We start from the raw sequence: 24,669 nt of genomic DNA, 5'->3' as shown, positions 1-24,669 counted from the left end.
TAAATTGTGCTTTGCTTTGAATTACAAATATGATTCTAAGAGATGGCTTATAATACATCAACCAACCAACCTGCCCCACCGTCCTGGTTAACTCAGAAAGCCTTCTGCAACAGGTGCATGGTGCAGTCAGCTGAGTGGGGAGACAGAAGAAACTGGTTTGTCTTGGAAAATGTCATATACGAGACTATGATTTACTTTGGTTGCCCTTACATTTCCTGCTGAGTGTGCAATTTCTTGGGCTCAGCAATTACAGTCAATGGCTAAAGAGGACAAAGGGTGGCAGCAACATTAAAAGCATTTTAATTGCAGTGGTGAGCAGAATCAAGAGATCTAAGTAGTTTACAGTGTGTATTACTTAATCTGCACACCCAAGTGCCCAAATGACCTAGGTCCAAATTCCACTTTTATCACTGACCTAACAAATCTGAATACAGCTTACAGTACAAAAAATGCATTTTCATTCTCAACCTGTTTCCTCATCTGCAAAATGAGTTTCATATTATCAACTTCATAGTCTAATAATGAAGAAAAATTAAGTAGAATAACAGGTAAAGCACCTTCTATAATATTTGACAGGTGAAGATATTTCCCTTACCCAATGGCAACTATTATTTCATACACAAGTATCTTACAGATAGCCTAGTTAACATCAGGTACATTCCTGGATATTGAGAACTGTAACGTACCTGTTACATTATGGCTCTGTAACATGAGATGATCTTTCTCTCAGTAGTAGACTTCACACATCTGTTGAGCAAATGCTACTACATGTACCCATATCTACAATAGTGCTTATATAATATTTGGTAACCCAAGTTTTTTGACTTGTCAAAGAAAGCGGTTCTTCGCAGTGCCTCTTCCCCCCCTATGAGATGGGGGAATCTTCCAGTCAGGCTTCTATTTTTTGAAGAGCTAGGGTGGTAGGAGCTAGGCTTGAAAAGCAAGTACAGCAGGCCCTTTTCTAGTTTCACTTTTTATGGTTTCAGTCACCCACTGTTAATTGAGGTTTAAAACTATTAAATGTTTCAGAAACAAAAAATTCATTAAGTGTTAGATTGGGTACCATTCTGAGTATCCTGATGAGATCTCATGCTGCCCTACTCTGCCCTCCTGGATGTGACTCATCCTTTTGTCCAGTGCATCCACACTGTATGTGCTCCCTGCCTGCTAATTCAGTACCCACCTTAGTTATTGGATCAGCTTGTTGCCACTATCACAGTGCTTCTGTTCAAGTTTATTTTACTGAATAATGACCTCTAAGTACAATAGTAGCAATGTTGGCAATTTATATATGCCAAAGAGAAGCCATAATGTGCCTCCCGTAAGTGAAAAGGTATGTACATACATATGGGAGAAAACATAGTATATATATATAGCAGCTCGCAACTAAAGTGCATGTAAAGCCCCAGCTATTTTTGATTCCCTGTCCACATCTGGAAATTTTGTTTTCTCTCTCAAGAAAAGGTAGGGAATTGCTCCTCCCTCATTTCTTCAGTCTTCTGCCCCCTAAATCTCAGTATCTTTCCTTAGACTTTCAGTCATTTAGTACTAGAACAGCAAACGCTGTGAAACTCAATTACATTCTTCCCACCATGGATAGCACTCCTTAAGGGGACTACAAAACTGGAAGTCAAATTAGAAAACCAGGCTCTCATCCTAATCTCCATATTGCAGAGTTGACAAAGTTTGAGGGAGCAACACTGCAGGCAGAAGGAAAAAAAGGATGACTACTTTGTTTTGCCTAGTCTCCTCACTTTCTCAGGGAGGAAAGGAAAAAAAAAAGTGTAAGAAACTAATGGTCTCCCGAAGGGTGGGCAACTACTGCTGGAGCAAAATTAGTGTTCTTCCTATCTCCAGTTAAGAATGTTTCTTATCCTGGCTGGCGTAGCTCAGTGGATTGAGTGCAGGCTGCGAACAAAGCATCACAGGTTCGATTCCCAGTCAGGGCCCATGCCTGGGTTGCAGGCCACGGCCCTCAGCAACTGCACATTGATGTTTCTTTCTCTCTCTCTTTCCCCCTCCCTTCCCTCTCTAAAAATAAATAAATAATCTTTAAAACATTTTTAAAAATGTTTATTATATATGCTTTCTCACCTATATGTATCCAAAGATACTTTTACCAGTATATTTTTGTTTACAACAAAACTGGGCTCCTCTCTCCAGAATGAGAATATTGAAAAGGTTTCCAAAAGCACCCAAATTGTTAATGTTTGGTCAAAAGACAATGAGAATCAAGGCTGGCAGAATGACCTCTAATGAAAGAGCAGACACAAATCTCTACATTGTCATCTCAACTTCATTTTCAGTATTAGCCATTTCAGAAATAATGTAAAGTATTCTAACAAAACTTTTCTCATTATACTAGAAATACTATTCAATTTGGAAGGCTATCATTTTAATGAACAAATAGGTCTCCCAGTGTCACAAACAAAAGTGTGAACGTGAACTGCCTGGATCTAAACAGTGGTTTAAAATCTGAAAATAGCACAGGGGAGATACTAAATTATGAATCAGTTTTAGAAAAAACAAAATTATAGAGTCCTATCTTAAAATGTATTACTTCAGCAATGATAGTGAAACAAAGTTTTCAAGTTAACCTCCTCCTAAATTGCCAGGCATGAAGCTCAAACTACAAATCCTTTAACTGGAAGAGTATGACATGTTTTCTTGCTGTGAAATTTTCTCAAAAATACACACACACACGCCAATTAGAAATAGCTGAATAGAGTGGTGTGAAGGTGCTTAAAAGTGAATTGAGCTGCTTAAGGAAAATGCTCAAGATAGGAAGAATGATTAGGAGAGAATTAAGCAATCTATGAAGTGTTTCAGAAGAGCTAGGTAGAGGCAAATTATATGGCAATGCAAATATTTATTTTCAGCTTACATTTGGCAGAACACAGTCAAAATTCCACGGATATTTAATGAACCACATGAAAAACCATCTTAGAGAAATATATTCCAAAAATTTATATTTATATATTCATATATTCTGGTTTAGCTGTTTGTAACTTCCAAAAATTTAAGGGCCTGCATCAGTTCTGCTGTTTACAGAAGAAAAACATTCAAGTAAAGGTATCATAAAAGTTGAGTTCTGCTGTCAGTGTTAAAATTAACATCAAGATTATATACAAAATAGTACAAGTGAATGATTATGTGTTGGAGAGCAGAAACTTCAAAAATGGTAAGTATAAAACCAGTAAGTACAATGCAATGCACACATCAAGGTGGAGATTAGACAGAAAAATGGCTAATGTCCATAGGCTATTTACTAATTGACTACAGTGTCAGATCAAACAGTGCTTAAACTTTGGCTTAATTGGGTAATTTGGCCACCTGCTGTGAATGAACTATTTAGCCAAAGATTATTTTTTGATGTTCAACTTTTTACATATCCTATCCTAAATAAGACCTTTAATTTTCATTGTGACAATCTTTTATTTCAGGCATTTCCAAAATGAGAATAGCACCAGAATATATCACAACTTCTGTAACATTAGCAAAAATGAACCACACCCTCCATCCTGAAATATTTTATTTACCAATGACTATAAAGATATGGTTCTATTTAACAATGTAATTAAATAACTCCCATAAAACTTTCATATTCTATAAAAAAGCATATGAATGAAAAATTTTTAATGCATCAGACATTGAGCAAATTTGTTCCAAGGTTTTTTTTTAAGAGAACCCCTTTGAAAGAACTACGTTCATCCACTGTTATAGGCCCACAGACTGAGTCTAGTGCTTGTACATAAAAGTACTCAACAGGCATCGATGAACTAATAGCATTCATTCATGACAAATGATGAGGATCAAGAGGTCCTGAAAAACAAATACAGCATCTAAAATAAGTCACTCATTCAAGAATGATTTGCAGGGTATGTGCTTTTACAGAATATTTTAAAATTCCCACACTACTACTACACGTTTTGAGTCAAGCTTGAGATGGAATAGTGATTACTGAATGTTATGCTGGTGGTTACCTCTAGGTAGGGAGTGAGGGCAATAGCATCAGGGAAGCATACAAAAGTCCTCAAATGTTCTCATTGGGATCTAAACCAAATTATTATGCTAATTCTGATAAAACAGGACAATGGGCATGAATGTTCATTATAGTATTTTCTTCTTGTCTGCCTGTTTATAAACTTCTTTGAAAAGGCAACCATCAGACCTTTTTGCAGGAACAATCAACAGTATATTAATGAATCAAGAGGTTTTACCTGTTGAACTTTATGAACATTTATTTGAAGATCAATGATCTATGCATCTTCTTTTATTTCAATATATAGTTGTGATACTTTCTAGATTTTTAATAAATTGGATCTCCATTTTTTAAGAAGTTAAAATTTGAGAATATTTCCATTAGAAGAAAATTACATTATACTGCCTGATTTAGTCAAAGCTGCTTAAAATTCCAACCCTTTATTATCAATTACTGATTATTTACCAACACAAGGAATAGAAAAGACCAAGAAGTCTGTTTATTATTATAGCAATGATTTCCATGGTATTTGACAGAACTCAGTACTATTTTTAAAAACTATTTTAATTATTCATTTTTGGAGAAAGGGGGAGGGAGGAAGAAAGAGAGAGAGAAACATTAATCCGTTGCCTCTTGCACACCCCAACCTAGGACCAGGCCAGCAACCCAGACCTGTTCCCTGACTGGCAATCCAACAGGCGACTTTTCGGTTTGAGGGACCAAGCCCAGTCCACTGACCCACATCAGTCAAGGCAGAACTATTTGTTTGAAATGGGTTCATGTTTGTGAAACTAAGCCAGTCAGAATAAAATCTTTATTTAAAAAAAAACAATAGAAGAATTAAAAAGAAATTCAGCAACCCAAAAATACTTCACATAATCGCAAAATAGAAGTAACAGAATGTTAAAAATTGTTGAGCAAGGGGCTGAAGAAACTTTGATTCCATCCATCTGACATTGCTAACAGTCCTCTTTGTCCCTCCATTGTTATATATGTAAAACAGATATGATAATAATTAAGGAATAGCCTTGCAGAACTTAGTAGAAAGTTAAAAGGAATTCCTGTAAAGGTGTTGAAATACTTTATAAATACTCTTAACAAAACTATTTATTCTATTATACGTTTTGTCTTCCTTCAGTGAAAATGTCCTTTTAAATCAGACTTTCTCAATATTGTTTCGAATTCTCAGTGAGATGTTAGCTTTCTTCCAAAATGGTACTCCCAATACTGTGTATCACAATACTTCTGATTAAGAAAGACAGTACCAGAAATGTGCTACTTGAGGAAAAAAGAGAGAATTGCAACACAACTGGTAAAGTTCCTAGACTCAGTTCAATCAAGTTGTGGATCATCCAACTGATATATTTTGTTACTCCAGCACTTTGAAGTATTATTCTGAAAACATATTCTCAGTGTGAGATTTCTCATATAAATAGGAAGTATTTAATTTCTGTAAACATTTGTAGTACCAGCTATTTCTTTGAATAGATTTTTCCCCTTAAGAAGAATGCTCCAGTGAAGAATTGTTTTTTACACTTCCATGTCCAGACTCAAAAAGAAACTCAATGTTTTTCTATGAAAAGACAGTAAGACCCAAGTAATGTAAAAGCTTTCTGTAAGCAGGCACTGCCCATTTATTCCAAGCATGTAATCACTCCCTATACATTCTTGATGAATTAAAAATGTTCTCCAGTCCTCATAGCTCATCAGATGTGTTGTTCACCTTTGGTAATTCACATTCTTCACTGGCATGACAACTCTGAAGGATGTCCTTATAGTGGTTCTTCAGATCATCATACAAAGAAACAGTTTCTTGAGAGTGAGCCAATGGTAACACCTTTTCATTCAATAATATCTGCACTTTGAATTCTTCTTTAGGAGTCTTGGCATTTTTACAATGGTAAAGCACAAATATTAGGTTTGAGGCATAGGGTACAATGTGACCACTTCGGAACTTCCGATGCATTTGTTCCTTGTAATTGTAAGCTGTTAGGGGTTCCTTGTCTTTGAAGTAGCCCATGAGAGAAAGCAGTGGAAGAAGGGTCTCTGCATGGCCAAACTGAAGGACGACTGGAGAGGTAACTGGCTGAGATCTTAAATGAGAAATCAAGAAAAAAAAAGTATTCATGTCACAGAACATAATATCTATACTTAGAAGCAGTTTACAACTTTCTAAACAACAGGTGACTATAAGCCTCTCTTCTTAACTGGTAATAAATTAATCAGGTCATCTAAAGTACGTAGAAAACCTCTATTTACTTCCAAGAAGCATCTCCTTAGGTCTGACGTTACACAGCAGTACCATTCAGACCATAGCTCTACTTGATTTGACCTGCACAAATATTTTTCAATTTTACATTATTTAAATATTGGCAGACTTCAAGATTCTTAAAAATCCAGATTTTGGCTCCTCCTGAAAAACGGAGAGATCTGGCAACATATATTCCCATAAAGCAATAATCACCACAACAGGAATGAGGGTTGCTCTCCAGAGAAGACATGTACCTCTTACACAGGACATATGTCACTCCACATTGTCCAACACAGGATGAGTCATTTATTATTTGCATGATCCATTTATACATTGAGTATATGCAAGTCAAAGCCAATACCACTGCGACAATGTAAATATAATAGAATTTAATACTGATACAAGAGAAGAAAAACTAGTAAAAAATATTGGTTTGCAGTTTAAGTCCTCTAGCCATGAGACAGTAACACCAAAGCCAGGAACCACCCTAAAAATCAATGTTTCATATAATTAAGAAAAAATTCCTTCTTCTTAATTTTTTCATTTCACACACAAAAAATTCAGAATTCACTAAATGTCGAGGTTGGGTTTTAAGTGTAAGAAGCAGAATTTAGCATTCTTTTAAATAAATTACAAGATCTAAAAGAATGTTAAGTATTTTTTGCATTAACTCAAAAGTATTTCCATTAAATAACAGCTGACTATAAATCACTTGTCTCAAACGTAATTGTTTTTCTTCACTATTCTATTTTACAAGCTGAAATTCAACTTAGTAATCCTTAGTGGTTCAAGTGTTACAACTAGAATAAATATAATAAAGCAATCTTCCTTAAGGCTCCTTAAGAAAGTAGGAGTGAAACATCTAACTCATAATTATGACAAAGGGGCAATGACAATACAGGAGCAACAGAACAAAGAGAGTTTAACAAATGATGCTGGAATACTAGACATGCAGAAAAAAAAAAAGAATTTAGACATAGACCTTAGACTTTTCACAAAAATTAACTCACAAAGGATCATAGACCTAAATGTGAAACTCAATGCAATGAAACTCCTAGAAGGTAACAAAGGAGAAAACCTAGACAACCTTGAGTATGGCAATGAGTTTTAGTACAAGGTATGATCAATAAAAGAATTGGTAAGCTAATCTTCATTAAAATTAACAATTCTGCTCTACTGTCATCAGTGTCAAAAGAATGAGAAGATAAATCACAAAATGTGAGAAAATATTTGCAAAAGACACAATTGTCAAAAGACTATTATCTAAAATATGTAAAAAAAAAAAAAAACAACAACAAAACTCTTAAGGGGCTCCAGCCAAGATGGAGACATATGTAGAAACCCTTCACTTCCTTGCACAACCAAAAGGAGGATAACACCAATCTGAAATCAATAAACAACCAAAATCACCAGACTGCATGGAACTCTGACAACCAAGGAATTAAAGAAAAAATCAACCAGAACAACCAGACGAGGGTTGCCCTGCTCTCGTGAATACCTAAGGCCCTCTTACAACCTATCAGCTGTGCCAAGACAAAGAAATATGGCCCAAGTGAAAGGACACAGCAAAACCTCACAAAGAGAACTAAGTGATGAGGAGACTGCCAACTTATCTGATGAAGAATTTAAAGTCCTGGTAATCAAAATGCTCACAGGACTGACTGATCTTGGCCGAAAAATGAAAGAACAAATGAATGATACCTAAAATGAAATAAAGCAAAATATTCAGGGAACCAACAATGACAAGAAAGAAACCAGGATTCAAAACAATGATTTGGAACAAAAGGAAGAAATAAACATCCAACTGGATTAGAATAAAGAAACAAGAATCCAAAAAAATGGAGAGACTGAGGATTCTCTGGGACAACCTGAAACGTTCCAATATCCTAATTATAGGGGCACCAGAAGGAGAAGAACAGCAGCAAGAAATTGAAAACTTACTTGAACAAATAATGAAGGAAAACTTCCCCAATCTGGCAAAGGAAATAGACTTCCAGGAAGTCCAGAAAGCTCAGAGTCCCAAAGAAGTTGGACCCAAGGAGGAACACACCAAGGCATATCATCATTAAGTTACCCAAGATTAAAGACAAAGAGAAAATCCTAAAAGTACAAGAGATAAGCAGACAGTTACCTACAAAAGAGTTCCCATAAGGCTATCAGCTGATTTCTCAAAAGAAACCTTACAGGCAAGAAGGGGCTGGAAAGAAGTATTCAAAGTTATGAAAGGCAAGGAACTACATCCAAGATTGCTCTATCCAGCAAAGCTTTCATTTAGAATGGAAGGGTAGATAAAGTGCTTTCCAGATAAGGTCAAGTTAAAGGAGTTCATCATCACCAAGCCCTTACTATATGTAACGTTAAAGGGACTTATCTAAGAAAAAGAAGATAAAAAATATGAACAATAAAATGACAACAAACTCACAACTATCAACAAATGAACCTAAAAGAAAAGAAAAACAATGAAAACAAAAACTACGCAAACCACCAGAACAGGAACAGAATCAGAGAAATGGACATCACACAGAGGGAGTTCAGTGGGGAAGGGGAAGGGAGGAATAGCAGGGAAAAGGTACAGGGAAGAAGAAGCATAATTAGTAGGCATAGAATAGTTGGGGAGAGATAAAAAATGATATAGGAAACAGAGGACTCAGAGAACTTATATGTACAACCCATGGACATGAACTAAGGTGGGGGGGATGCTGGAGGGTTGTGGGGGCAGGGTGGAGGGGGTATAAAGGGGGAAAATTGGGAAAACTGTAATAGTATAATCAATAAAAAATACTTAAAAAACCCTCTTAAAATGCAACAATAAGAAAAACCCAATTAAATACTGAGTAAAAGACCTGGAAAGCTCACCAAAGAAGATATACCAGACAGCAAGTAACTATATGAAAAGGTGCTCCACATCCTCTTTCATTAGGGAATTGCAAACAGCACCACATGTCAAACTCTGGAACACTGACAACACAAACGCTAACAGGATTTCACTGCTGGTATGAATACCAAATGATACAGCCACTGGGAAAGTCAGTATGGTGGTTTCTTACAAACCAAACATACTCTTATCACATGATCAGCAACTGCACTCCTTGATATTTACGCAAAGGAATTAAAAACTTGTGTCTACACAAAAACCTGAACATGGATGTTTATAGAAGCTGTTTTTCATAATTGTCAAAACTCAGAAGCGACCAAGATGTCCTTCAGTAGGTGAATGGGTAAATGAATGGTGGAATATTCAGACAATAAAATATTATTCAGTGCTAAAAAGAAATGAGCTATCAAGCCACAAAAAGATATGGAGGAAACGCCAATGCATGTTACAATGTGAAAAATGCCAATCTGAAAAGGCTACATAGTATATGATTCCAACTATATGACATGCTGAAAAGGCAAAACTAGGAAGACAGTAGAAAGATCAGTGGTTGCCAGGGTTTAGGGGGAAGGGAAGGCTGAATAGACAAAGAATAGAGGATTTTTAGGGCAGTGAAACTATTTTGCATGATACTACAAAGGTGGATACATGTCATTATACATTTGTCCAAACCCAGAGAATCTACACCACCAAGAGTGAACTCTAATGCAAACTACAGACTTTGGTGATAATGATGCTTCCATGTAGGGTTATCAAGTATAACAAACGTACCACTGTGGTGTAAAATATCAACAGTGGGGGGGGGCGGTGAAAGGAATTTATGGGACCTCTCTGTACTTTCTGCTCAATTTTGCTAGAACCTAAAACTGATCTAAAGAAGAATTTAAAAACAACAACAACAACACTGTCATGGGAATACATGTGACCAAAAAGAGCATATTTTTATTCCAAAGAGTTAATAATAATCCCTCTTAAACAGCTGCTCATGTTTGCACCTGTTTGCCCTTTTTACATGACTTACTCACAATTTCAATTTCCCTTTACAAAGTTAAGCAGCATAAGTGTTAAATGGGAAAAAAAAAACTTCTATTCTAAATTATACCCAAACACCAAAACTGTGGACTTCGATATCTTCAATTAGTGGGGGCTAAAAGGTTGTGGATTTTTTGTTTGTTTTTGTTAACTCTAAAGATGTTAAAGCAAATATGTAAGAGTATTTATTAAGAGTCCAATTTTCACCAAAGGTCATTAAAGCATGTGCCAGGTTTCTGGAAAGTAAATCAGTAATTTCTGTTGCGTTTGTTCCATTTCTCAACAGAGAGTGAATCTTTGAAGTTACTATACACTTGCCAGGCACGGATTTCCTACAGTCAGTGTTAAGCCCAATTGCTATTTGAAAGAACCTAACCCCCAGCTTGTCCTTGAATAGTATACCTAGTCTCAAAGAATGTAAAAAGTTACTTTATTGATTCCCAACATAAGGCCACTGCACAAAATTTTGTCATAAGATTGTTGGGGAGTATAAGATTGCTGTATTCCCTCCTATCTATGGTTACCTGTGGCTTTATCATGACCATTCAATAAACAGAGTTGTGAGGTTCAGGATGCCACATAGAAAGGACCAAGTTTTTTATCTTTAACAAAGGAATGCAGTCTATTGGCAGGAAGATGTAAATATATTTTAAAGGAGGAGCTGCCAAGACAATCAATAATGAAGCATATTCAATACCAACAGCAACTGTAGTTTTTAATGTTGGGGACATAAAGACATTTGAAAATATGACTAAAGGAATGGGACTTCATCCAAGAGAAATATATACCCATAAAAACTTGAATACAGTTTTGGGAATTCAGACTCTCTACATCCCAAGAATCCCTGTGCTCTGTATTATATTACAATCTGACATCCTAAGGCATAGTACACCTACAATTATGTCACCCACCATTGGCTGATATCTCCTGCATCACATGTATTTCAGAGAATTCTAATAATTTTATCCTAATGAGTCCTATATATAAAATGTCTAAAAAGATTAATGAAATTTATTTTACATTTACATAGTTAACATCAAATTAAGAATAAATCAGATGTTCTGCAATCTGCTTTGAACTTTCCTATTTTTCCTCAATCTTCCTGTTTCTTCTGTATTCTGATTCCATACTCTGACCTATCAATAAATATCGACTTCTACTGGTTACATTTCTCAAATTAACTGATATCCCCCACTTGCAATAATTATTCTTTTTGTAAAACTCTTAGCAGAATAATCTCCCAAAGAATGAGAAATACAAAGGCAAGGAATAGGACACCTTTAACTGCTCTCCCTCTGATAAAAATGCCTTGTAATAACTTGGTATGTCACATTGTCTGAGAAGTGACAAAACCACTTTTAAAAGGCATGGTTTAGCTTTTAAAAAAACAAACAAAAAAACTAGAAAATTTTAAGTATTAATACAAATATAAGAAAACAAGTGAATAATCTATATGAATGTATATATAGGAATACACAGTTGGAATGAATGTTTTAGGGCTGGGATCTGGTCAAACCCTCTCATTTTGTTTTATTATTTTTTTAAAGATTCTTTCTATCTATCTATCTACCTACCTACCTACCTACCTATCTATCTTATTTATCTCTCTGAGAGAGGAGAATGGAGGGAAAAAGAGTGGGAGAAAAACATCAACGTGGAAAAGTAACATTGATTGGTTGCCTCTTGTGAACCCTCAACCCAGGCATGTGCCCTGACTGGGAATCAAACCGACAACCTTTGCTCTGTGAAATGACACCCAACCATCTGAGCCACATGGATCAGGGCAAACCCTTTCATTTGACTTAAAAAAAAAGAAAGACAAGTGAATTGCCTAATTGCATCTAGCAAGATAAGAATGCAGTTCTCTAAATTACATCCCTCTTTTACTTACATAAGTTTGTAAGGAAATTTTGTTAAATCTTTATTTAAAAATGAAATTTAATTTGAAATCTAAAATTATGTTGTTATATAAGGGTTGATGACTATGTGTATGTTCAAAGTAGGTAAAACATCCCCAAAAAGTACTTCATAAAGCTCAACCAGAAAACAACCAATAATTGCATGCTTTTCCCTTAAATGTACTCACCTTTCTAAGCTCTTAATTCATGTGTTCACACTCAACTAATGCTACACGAAGTATGTTTTTAAACAAGATCCATATAATCCCCATACTTATGTAAGTACACAAATAAGTAACACAAACTGCCACAGATATGAGATACCCTGGGAAGAAAATTACCAGGAAAAAAATTTAATCTTATACATCTGATTGAAATATCCGCTTCAATGAGGCATCTGGAAAAGCATGTTTGACAGCTTGACACAAATGTAGAACTAGAGTGACTCAAGCATAAAGTTTTTTTCTCAAGCAAACATACATAAAAATAACTTCTGCTTCCATTCAAGATGGAATAACCGGGACCAGATTTACCTTCCTGTCTTGAACTACTATAACGCCAGACAAAACATACGAAACAGCAATTTTCATACATTTAACAACAGTCAGAGTAAGAGCAAGGGAAGGCAAATGAGGTGAACCCCAACAAGTATCCAGGCTGCTACACCTAGAGTTTCCAGGCTGCAGCACAGGGAAGGGAGCCCGAACAAAGCATGGCAATTTTCCATGAATAGAAGAGATAGGACTGAGGATTTGTTTAGCTGGAATTCTCCGGATAGAGTACTAGAGAAGACAGATCTCCAGGGACTTCCCTCAGGTTTTCAGCTAGTAATGATCAATCAGTACATGCATGTGAGAAAAATATGTCTACCCAGGGAAAAAACATTAAAAAGAAACAGCTGAAAAAATTCCCAAAGCTAACACAGGGCCAGGAAGAGTCTGTGTTCCCACAAGACAAACTTAGGAAAACCTCAAAATAGGTTGAGTATCAAATAGATGCTCAGGAAAAATTGCCTCAATAGTGGGGCAAAATCAGCCCATAAAAGACACTCCAAAAACAAAAGAGCAAATCACAAAACTAGGAGAATATATTTATAGAGCATAAATCTTACAAAGGACTTGTGACTAGAAAATATATCTATAAATACAGATATATAACTCTTACAACAAGATAACCCAATTAAAAAATGGCAAAAGATTTGAACAGATACATCAAAGTAAACATACAGATGGTAAGTAGATACATGAAAAGATGCTCAATATCACTATTTTTAGGGAAATGCAAACTAAAACCAAACAAAGTACTACTAAACATCCCTTATAATGGCTAAAATTAAAAAAGACCTACTGTACCAAGTGCTGGCTAGGATGGAGAATTAACTAGAACTCTCATACACTGATGGGAAGAGACACTTTGGCAGTTTCTTAAAAAGTTAAACATACACCTACTTATGATTCAGCTAATCCATGTCTGCAGGTATTATTTAAGAGAAATGATAAGCATATGTCCATAAAAAGGTGACACATGTTCACAGTTTTACTTGTAACAGCATCAAACTGGAAACCACCCAACCGTCCATCATAAGGGTAGTGCAGAAACAAATGTGGTGTACCCAGAGAAGAAATACTGCTCGGCTTTAAAAAGGAATGAACTACTGATACCTACAACAACGTGAATCAATGTCATAACCATCAAGCTGACTGAAAGAAGGCAAACCAACAAGCCGCACATACTATATTGTTCTGTTTTATACAATTCTAGAAAGCACAGATTAATTTATAATGTCAGAAAGCAGATTGGTGGTTGCCCAGGTTGGAATGAGGGGTGGGAAGTAGATTACAAAGCCTCACAAAGAGATTTTTGCATTTGATGGATATTTCATTATTTTCATTGTGGTGACAATAGCATGGGCACATATATAAAAACTCATTAAATTGTATACTTTATATATGTCCTGTTTATATCAATTATACTTCAATAAAGCTATTTTCAAAAAAGTCAAAACAAGTATTAAGGGCTGATATGATGAGGTTACTGAAAGAAATCTTCACTAAGCCAGTCTCAAAAGACTCCTCCCTCCCATAAAGCCTTTACCAAACTCCAAAGTTCAAATTAATTGTCCTTCAGCACTTTTTTGTTTTAGTGCTGTTTCACCAACATCCTCCAAACTAGGCATGTGTTCTCTGAGACAATATATTAAATGTATTCACCTCTGTACACCCTTTATTGCCTGCATAAGTTGTCTTAAGAGTGGAATGGGAGTAACACTGAAGTCAGGAAAGCACTTAGGCAGGTGCTAATCTAGGAGAGAGAAGATACTAGTTAATGTGAATTGAGGTGGTAGCAGTGGGGGGGTGAAGAAAAGTGGAAGAAATTGACATAAAACTGGAAACTGAACAAAACCCCACAATATGATTAAGTAGATGTGTAAGATGAAGGAGCCAATAAAAAATGATGCACAGGTTTGCGGCTTGGATGCCTGGAAGGATGATGGTGGCATTCACTAAAATAAGGACTACAGGGAAAAAAAGACGGTGGATATTCCTTCAGTACATATTGAGCACCACCTGCACCCCACGCTTGTTCTTAGGCACTGAGAGGGAGAGCAGTGACATAAACCAATTTCCAGGTCTCACAGACCTACAGTCTACTGAGAGTCAAAAAGTATCTCTCCAGAAGGTAGCTGGACATTTGAATCTGAATTAGGAGTACAAACACTAGTTATATTAACTTTTACCTCATTTTGCCAGTTATCTTTCAATAACTAGCACTGAAAGAGACTCCTGGTACAAGTTAAAACTCTGTGGAACATTGACTTCAGAAAATTAACAAAAAGATGAGTAAAAATAGGTTCTGAGGACTTAGAATCTACATATGTTTCTAAGAACTTTAAGAGACAAAGCTCTCTCATTACATTGCGCTAATTAACCAAAATACTGCTATTTTATGCATTTATTTCAATGCTGCCATCTTACGTGAAAATATGGAACTACATAACCTTAAAAAGCCATACCCTTATTCAGTGGAATCTGAAAATACCAGAGATTTGACAGCCAATGAAAAGGCAGAAAAAGATAATGAATTATTTAATGCAGTAACAAGTATTTATAGCAATTAATTTTGGTGTCTGAGAGTATCTCCCACAAAACAGAAGATCTCATGAGGCAAGCAATTATATTCCAGAAATATAAACCTTACTTTGAAAAAGCAGGATAAACATATATTAACAGAGGTAATGAGGAAGAGAAAGTAGAGTAAAATCCAGATACATCTCATTTCTCTATTAAATTCTGCTTTTCTAATCACCGCTGCTTAAGTAGCAATAGCTGGTTAAATACAAGTGTACTCGTTTTAAGCTTAATGCCATCACTGTAATGAGGGTTTAAGAAGGAAAATAAAAGTCAAGAGCCTAGTAAGAGAGAAGGACCCCAAATCTGGAGGGCCAGTTACATTTAACCAAAATGTTGATACCTGCAAATTAACATTTGCAATCTTTGATTTTTCTGTGAAGTAAACCATGCCTTTAAAATTATGTTGAAAAGTATTCAGAAATACTGAAGATAATCTCCAATTTAATGTTGGTATAAAAAGATATCAGCCCTGGCTGGTGTGGCTCAGTGGACTGAGTGCTGGACTGTGAACCAAAGGGTCACTGGTTCAATTCCCAGACAGGGCACATGCCTGGGTTGTGGGCTAGGTCCTCAGTAGGGAGCACTCCAGAGGAACCACACATTGACGTTTCTCTCCCTCTCTTTTCCTCTTCCTTCCTCCCCTCTCTAAAATTCAATAAAACCTTAAAAAAAAAAAACACATAACAACCTGTGTATTTGTATAATCTCAATGTAAAGTGGAGAGATGAAGAAGGCAAATAGTAGCTTGGCAACTCTAGAATTAAGTGAAAAATATTTCCTTAACATTAATGACAAAATATTGTTGATATATACACATGTATAAACATACTTACAGACTCTAAATCCAAATTTAAAAAAGATTTTAAGAGTGATGACAAAAAAGGTTAATGTTTTGATGAATAGATCTGACAAAATACAAAGATAAAATACTCTTAAAATATTATTCTATCACACTGGCGTGTGATATTAATGTAGGGGGCTGTGCATGTGGAATAGGGAATGGTATCTGGAACTCTAACTTCCACCCAATTTTGTTCTGAACCTACTGCTCTAGAAAACAAAGTCTATTAATTTTTTTAAAACTTTAGTATTCTCTCCTTGCCAAGCATATGTTGGTTTTCTTCAGAAGTACTCTTAATTTTGGCACTGCTCATAAAATTGGCTTCAATTTGGTTTTTTTGGAGAGAAATCTGGTAGAAGTCTCTGAATATATTTCTTCCCTTTACCTATTTAATAAGATTTAATTTGATTCAACAAAATACATTTTTTAAAAACCCTAATCAGTCTTACAGTATAGAGATAACCAGTCCCGGAAAAGCACCTGCTAGTTTTTTTCAAAATCACTGCTAACTCTCTTCCCTCAGGAAAGGAGGATGTGGCCAAAATGACTTCTGGTCTTAAAAGGTCAAACTCTTTGTTCTTTAACTTTTTATATTGTTTCGCAATCTTACACAGTTAAACCATGACCCATAGCTTTTACATGTATTTCTATTTTCTCTAGATTGTAGGAGTCACTTTCTTACTCATCACTGTATCCAGCTCCTAAAAACATTGCCTGACATGTATAATAGTAGGTTTTTAAAATATTGTTGAAGGAATCTTATTTTTAATTCACAACAAAGGATTAGTCATTCAAAAGGAATAAAGATTTTCTCCATTTTGCCAATAAAAAGGCAATTAGGTTAATAGATGAGCCATAGACCACGGAAATTTGAAGAGAGTATGTCCTACAAATTACTTGTTTTTACTCATAGTACTTGTTTCTATTAAGTTGAATAATTATGGGGCGAGGTGTATGAATGTCTTGAGAGACATTAAAAACATGTTTTAGCCAAAGAACTCATATATTGAGTTGACCAAAAAGTCCATATGTTTTTTCCATAAAATAAAAGACACATTTTTCATTTTTACCAATAACTTTATTAACTTGGATATTTTAAGTATGTCTGTTATTTTCCTCTATGGGCTTCCAGTGGGTGGAGGCCAGGGTGCTGCTAAACATCTTCCAAATGCGTAAGACAGCCAGCCCCACAACAAAGAATCATTTGGCCAAAATGTCAATAGTACCAAGCAACTTCGCAAACCAGTTTTGACACATTTGATCAGTCACAGCACCTTCTCCATACACTGAACAAATCATTTCTCATTTCAGTTACATTTTCACCTTTCTTGAAATAATAAAGCATAATATGCTGAAAATGTTGCATATCTTCTTCCATCTTCAATATTAAAATGGCTGCACAAAAATTCACCAATTTTGATGTTTTTAAAAAAATGTATGCTGATATGACAGCTGTCACAATATAATCTAACAAAATTGTTTTGTGTGGAGTTAAAAACAACTAAGCACAACTAAAGCCATTGTATGGGAAAAATAAAAGAACTTTCTGGCCAACCCAATACAAGAACAATACCATATTTGTGTATCACTTTATACTAAATGCTTTAGCAGACTTACACTCTCTTCATTATCACAACCTGAGAGTCAGATGAGACAGTCCCCTTTTTAGAAGTGAGGAATCTGTAGCATCAATAAAGCAGAACTAGGACTAAACTCAAATCCAAGCATCTGCCAACTACATCACATTGCATCTGATTCCATAAGCCGAGCATGAAAATTAGTCTATTATTAACTTCTAAGTATATAAAAACAGAATCAGTTACTACCTAACACAGTGAAGTACTCAATTAGTTGCATTTTCCTTCTACGTCACTTGTGGGTGAGATAAGCAAATTATAAGAAAATAAGCTAAAAACTGAAATTTAATTTTAAACATAGAAACAAATAACTTCTCCTAGCAGGTAATCTACTACATTACTATAAACAGGTTAACCTCAACTTGGTGTATTTCGTATTAAGATCACATCCAGGAACCAGTGTATATCAGGGACTGCCTGCCTGTTTAATATTCTTTAACAATTCCTCCTAGTCAAAATTAATGACTCCCTAGAAATTCCATTCCTAGACATGTACCCAAGCAAACTGAAAACATGTCCCCACAAAAATCTGTAAACAGATGTTCACAGTAGCATTATTCACAACAGCCAAAAAGTGGATATAACCCTAATGTCCATCAAATAATGAATGTATAAGCAAAATATGGTATATTTATATAATGGAACATTATTCAGCCATAAAAAATTGAAATACTGATATATGCTACAAGATGGAGGAACCTTGAAAACATTATGGTAAGGCAAAGAAGGCAGTCACAAAGAACCACACATTATATGAATGCATTTATATGAAATGTCTAGAAAAGGCAAATCCGTACAGAAACACTGTAGACTAGTCATTGCCTAGTGCTGAGAGGGCTTAGGATAAATGGAAAGGGACTGCTAATGGGCATGGGGTTTCTTTTTCATGTAATGAAAATGTTATAAAATTAAATAGTGGTGATGGTTGCACAACTCTGTGAATATATTAAAAACCACTGAATTATACACTTTAAATGGGTGAGCTGTCTATTTCTCAATAAAAATGCTTTTAAAAAATTAATTCTGGTATGGGATTTTGATAGCAGGGAAGGATGTGTATATATGGGGCAAGGGAGTATATTAGATATCTCTTTACTTTCCACTCAATTTTGCTGTGAACCCAAAAGTGCTGTAAAAAATAGTCTATTTTTTAAAAAAAAGTAATGGCTCTATGGGACTACAAGAGCCCTATTTTTTTAAAAAAACATTTTTAACAACTATATGTCATAAGCATTTTGGGGTCATCTTTTAAAAAACTCTTAAGATTCTATTTTTTTGAATTAGTAAATTCCTTAAAAATTATTTCTACTTTTATCATATCATTATTTCATTCTTTTCTTCCTTTTTCCCTTTATTAAATACTCATACTGTTTTCAAAGTTTTATTCACGAATAACGTAACAACCATAAAATTCACCTGCTTCAATTGTTAAGTTAGATTAATATTATTTAGAAAATCTAACAGCTGTGCATGCAATGTTCACAATCCAGCTTGGGAATGCTTTTATCACCCTAAAAAACTTCCTTGGACCCTTTTTCAGTCAATTTCTGCTCCCATGTCCAGATCCAGGCTCTACTTTCATATGTAAAGTCCTACCTTTTCTAGAAATTTCAAATAAACAGAATCATCCAATATATAATCTTATGTCAGTCAGTTAGAATAATGTTTTTGAAGTCATTCATTTTGTTGCACCTAAAAGCAGTTAATTCTTTTTTATTACTGGGTAGTATTCCATTACACAGACTACCACAATGTGTATATGCATTTAGGAGTTGATGGATATTTGAACTGTTCACAGTTTTTAGCTGTCATGATTAATACTGCCGTAAACATTCCCAGAGAAGTCTGTATAGATACATAAGGTTTCCAGTTTCCCCAAATCTCATCAACACTTAGGGCAATCCTTCTTAAAAATTTTAGCTAGTCTATATAAAAACCACCCAGTCTTTTCCTCTTGCTTCTCCTTTCACACTACTACACTCACAACATTTCTGGATTTTTTCTCACACCAAGCAATTCTCTGTGATACCACCTACAACTTAACTTAGTCCTGACACTGGGGGTAAGAGTCAAATCCAATAGGTTAAGAGCTCAGTCCCATGAGACTCCCCCTACACCAAGGGCCAGCTGCTAGAAGTAGGTCCCCAGGTTACCCACAACTTCTGTCCAATTTGGCTACAAATCGACAGCTCCACAACCCCATTCTTGGGATCAATTAATTTGCTAGAGCAGCTCACAGAACTCAAAAAAATACTTATTTACATTTTGTAACTTATTATGAAATATGATAAAGGGTACAGATGGACATCCAGATGTGAGATATACATAGAGTAAAGTATGTGGAAAGGGGCACAGAACTCCCAGCCCTCTCCAGGCGCACCATTCTCTCAGCAAACCAGAGTCTTTCAGCACCCCATACTTTTTGAATTTTTATGATGGCTTCATTATGTAGTCACGATTGCTCATAAACTTCATTTCTAGCCCTTCTCCCTTCTCAAGAGAAGGGGGGTAAGGGTGAGGCTAAAAATTCCAAGTTTCTAATCATGACTTGTTCCTTCCTGCAACCAGCCCTCAACCCGGGGCCATCCAGGAATTAACCCATAGTTGTGTTATTAGAATGAAAGACACTCTTATCACCTAGGAAACAAAGGTTTTAGGAGGCCTATTGTCAGGGATCCAGGGCAAAGATCAATATATATTTTTTCTATTATTTTACAGCCAGTTCAGGAGATATACTAGTTGTATTTCACTGTGGTTTTAATAGCTAATGATGCTGAGCATATCTTTTCATGTGCTCATCCATATACCTTTAGTGAACTGTCTGTTCAAATGTTTTGCCCTTTTTTTCGAATTGCAATGTCTATTAGTGAGATGTAACTTGTCTGTATCCTTAATCATATATACATATACAAGTATTTTCTCCAAGTCTATTGCATGTCTTCTCACTTTTCACACAATACCTTCTGAAGCACAAAAATTTTACATTTTGATGAAGTCTACTTTATCAATTTTTTTTTCATAGACCATGCTTTTGGTGTAGTACCTAAGAAATCTTTGCCTAATCCAGATCATAAAGATTTACTCTCATATTTTCTTTTAAGAGCTTCATAATTTTAGCTCATATTTAGGTGTCATTGGTCCTACATCTTCTTCTAGAAGTTTTCCAATTTTGCACTTTACATTTAAATCTATGATCCATTTTTGTGTATTATGTGAAGTAAGGACCTATAGGTCATTTTCTAACATATGAATAGCCAATTGTTTCAGCACCCTTTGTTGAAAAGACTCTCCTTTTCTCGAATGCATTCACCTTGACATCTTTGTCAACAATTGACTTGCGAGTTTATTTCTTGACTTTATTCTAGTCCACTGATCTATTTGTCTACAGCTACAGTTTTATAATATATTTTGAAGTCAGGTATTCGTAAGTTCTTTTTTCAAATTGCTTTAGGTCTTCTAGGTCCTTTGCATTTCTGTATCAATTTTAGAATAAGCTTCTAATTTCTACAGAGACCTATTGGATGGTGATAGAGACTGCACTCAGTCAATACATGATCAATCTGAGTTGTCCAATCCATAATGACAATATATTTCTGCATTTATTTAGGTCATCTTTAATTTCTCTCTGTGATGTTTTCTAGTTTTCAGTGTAGAGAAATATACTTATTTCAAAACACCAGTAACAAACTTCTTACTTAAGTTTTAAGTCTGGTATCAAATTGTAATTGCAGACCTTGTAAAAGTTAATTAAGAGTCTTTCTGGCACAATTCTAAGCTTGTCACATCTCATTCAAAATGGGATGAACAATGAACAGACAGTAAAGATCTGTTATCTGATAAAGCCTAAGAGTTTAAACCATTCATAAAACTAAGAAGCAAAGAAGTTAATGCCTATCTCAGAAACAAAACTTACCTTGACTATTTTCCCCCACAAAGGTTGTAACAGAAAACTAAAAAATCTGGTTTTCTTTCCAACCTCCCACTGAACCCAAGAAAATTCCATAAACTAGTCATATTGACACAAGAAAAATTCCTCTTTCTATATACATACACATATATACATATATATATGCATATAAAATTAACACTGCAAACACAATCAAATATACTATCTTCAGTCTTTCTGATTCAATCTTTTTTTTTTAAGATTTTTATTTATTTATTTTTAGGGAGAGAAGGGAGGGGGGGAGAGAGAGAGAGAGAGAGACAGAGACAGAGAAAGAGAGACATCAATGTGCGGTTGCTGGGGGTTATGGCCTGCAACCCAGGAATGTACCCTGGCTGGGAATCGAACCTGGGACACTTTGGTTCCCAGCCCACACTCAATCCACTGAGCTACGCCAGCCAGGGCTCTGATTCAATCTTTATAGCATGACTTTTGTTTCCAACTGTAAATGTATAAGCTTTTATGGAAGCATATTTGTTAAATAAAATGAGGTTTAGATTCTATCAAAGGTTCAATTTATTAAAAGTTTTTAAAAACCTTGCAAGGTATAAATGTTAAAAAAGGCTTTTCAATGATAAATTCTTATTTAAAATAAAAATTACTTAAAATGCTGAGGGGGGGAAAATGAGTCCCAGAAGACTTACCATTTGGGCACACATACATTCATATGAAAAACTACTTTTTAGAGGCAAAGAGATGATACACACTAACTCAAGAAATGTACTTACAGGGGACAGGAATAAATAAAAATGCAAATTATGAATATTGTTCTAATTCTTGGGTTAAATGGAAGGTTTATACGTTTTATTACATATGTCATCTAAATTTTTCTAAGTATAGTTATTATTAGAATATTTTTAAATATACAAGCAAAATCTATTTTTAAAAAGTTACATATTATAAACATTTTCCAGGAACTTAACTGGGCACTCAGAATATACATTAAAAAAATTGTTTTCAGTTTTTACCTTTTTTTCTGTTCAACTGCTTTGTCCAAGTGCTGAAAAATATCCTGAAACAGGATGCAGCTGGATCGACTATTAATAGTATATCCATATCCTCTTTTCCAATATTGTTTCAGATCATTTAAATACTCTAATACCTAAAATTAAAAATTTCAAAAATCATTACTATTACACTTTTATTCATGTTACAGATTTCCTAATTTACATTTGCCATTTCAAGTATTTACTAATTGGACCCAAAGATCCATAACACACAGACATATATGTTGATATACAAATTTCAATTGTGGGAATGTAGAGGATGGCGTGCAAAAAGCAAGTTAGTACTTACAGCCAAATATCCAGCATCCACCCTGGCTGGTGTGGCTCAGTTGGAGTGTTTTCCCATACACCAAAAGACTGTAGGTTCGATTCCCGGTCAGACCACATGCCTAGGTTGTAGGATCAGTCCCCATTTGGGGCACATACAAGAGGCAACCAACTGATTGATTAATGTTTCTCTCCCTCTCTCTCTCCCTCCCTTCCCCTCTCTCTAAAATTAATAAGCATGTCCTTGGGTGAGGATTTAAAACTAAACAAACAAACAAATACCAAAAACCCAGCATCCATGACAGTTCAGAAGAATGGCTTATTAAAGACATATGCTCACCTCCCCTTTCTTCTAAAACTTTATTAGGAAGGTAGGTATCAGATAGAAAATGAGTTACTTTGATTTATGTATCAGTTTGGCAAAAATAAAAAAAATAAAAGCACACCAAGGACATGGAAAATTGATGCTGCTGAAAATAATGTATATTGGTATAGATATTTTAAAGAGCAAACTGGCAAAACCCATAAAAGCACACATCTCTAAGGCCCATTTAATTCCATTTCTAATAAAGTAAAATTTTCACAGAGGAACACAAAAGAATGTACAAGAATATCTTACAGCAGCACTGCTTACAGGAGTAAAAGAAAAATATTACTGAAAGTACCTAAATATCATTAATGGGTATGTGGTTAAATAAACTACAGTATATACATACCATGAAATACCATGTAGTTATTAAAAATTATACTGTAGATCTATAAGTACTGACATAGATATTACACAGTTTACATTTCTAAGAATGATATGCATTATAAATAGCAACATAAAAAAAGGTCGAAAGTTACACATCAAACTGAAAGCAGTGGTGAATCTCTGTAGAGTGGTCTTGAAATGGAGTTGGTGATTAAGGCAGCCTTTATCTAAATGTTAAACTTTTTACTCAAGTATCATTTGATCAGATAAACACCAAAACTAGATAACTAAAACCTACAACCCAAGAAAGGTACCCGAGAAGCCTATGCAGTAGTTATGAGCCATTCTTCCCAAAAGTGCCCTTAGAAAAACTAAATGTAAGCCATAAGTTTAAGGACACTTAGAGAGGCAATTAAATTAAGAAGTTGGCACAAAAGTCCAAAGTAAACATTTTTAAAAGTCAGAAAGAAAGAGAAAAGGAAAGGAAAGGAAAGAAAAGGAAAGGGAAAAGGAAAAGGAAAAGGAAGGAAAGGAAAGGAAAGGAAAGGGAAGAAAAATTATCCCTGGCCGGTGTAGCTCAGTGAATTGAGCATGGGCCTGCAGACCAAAGTGTTGAGGTTCGATTCCCAGTCAGGGCACATGTCTGGGTTGCAGGCCAGATCTCTAGCAGGGGGCATATGAGAAGCAACCACATAACTGATGTTTCTCTCCCTCTCTCCTTCCCTTCTCTTCCCCTCTAAAAATAAATAAAATCTTAAAATAAAAGCAATTAAAGTTCTGTCAAGTATGTTTAAGAAATAAAAATGGTATCAGAAATGAAAAGTAACTATAATGAGATTTTTTAAAAAACATATCTACACAGTTAAACTTTATGTATCAAAAAGACTTGAAAATGTATATAAATGAAATGGGTGGTTTTTCTAGAAAAATGTAAGTTACCCAAACTGACTATACAAAATAGAGTCAAAGGTCTACCTCAAAGATGCTAAACATAGTTGGTTTTAACCATGAGTTCTACCAAACCTTCAAGGAAGTTAGTTCCTAATATTTAAATTATTCTAGAACACAGAAAAAGATGGAGAACTTAATTCATTTTAGGAGGCTAATA

General features: G+C 35.0%; 1 protein-coding gene across 3 annotated transcripts in view; it reads right to left on the bottom strand.

Annotated features, from left to right (window-relative positions):
* Positions 1–2,849: 2,849 nt before the first annotated feature.
* The window catches only part of MINPP1 (multiple inositol-polyphosphate phosphatase 1), a 37,923-nt gene continuing 16,103 nt past the window's right edge, over positions 2,850–24,669 (bottom strand). Inside the window, exons 4-5 of one of the 3 annotated variants that reach the window (XM_028512152.2) lie at positions 22,562–22,695; positions 2,850–6,075 (exon numbers count right to left, since the gene is read on the bottom strand). In XM_028512152.2, the coding sequence (XP_028367953.1) occupies positions 5,679–6,075; positions 22,562–22,695 (531 nt within the window). In that variant the 3' untranslated portion in view covers positions 2,850–5,678. Of the gene's footprint in view, positions 6,076–12,023; positions 12,364–22,561; positions 22,696–24,669 lie in introns of those variants that run through there. The other 2 variants (XM_036026953.1, XM_036026954.1) reach the window with 2 other exon arrangements.

Source organism: Phyllostomus discolor, chromosome 5 (genome assembly GCF_004126475.2).
Source record: "Phyllostomus discolor isolate MPI-MPIP mPhyDis1 chromosome 5, mPhyDis1.pri.v3, whole genome shotgun sequence".
Taxonomy (NCBI): Eukaryota; Metazoa; Chordata; class Mammalia; order Chiroptera; family Phyllostomidae; genus Phyllostomus; species Phyllostomus discolor.
This window is presented reverse-complemented; position numbering and strand designations above follow the sequence as displayed.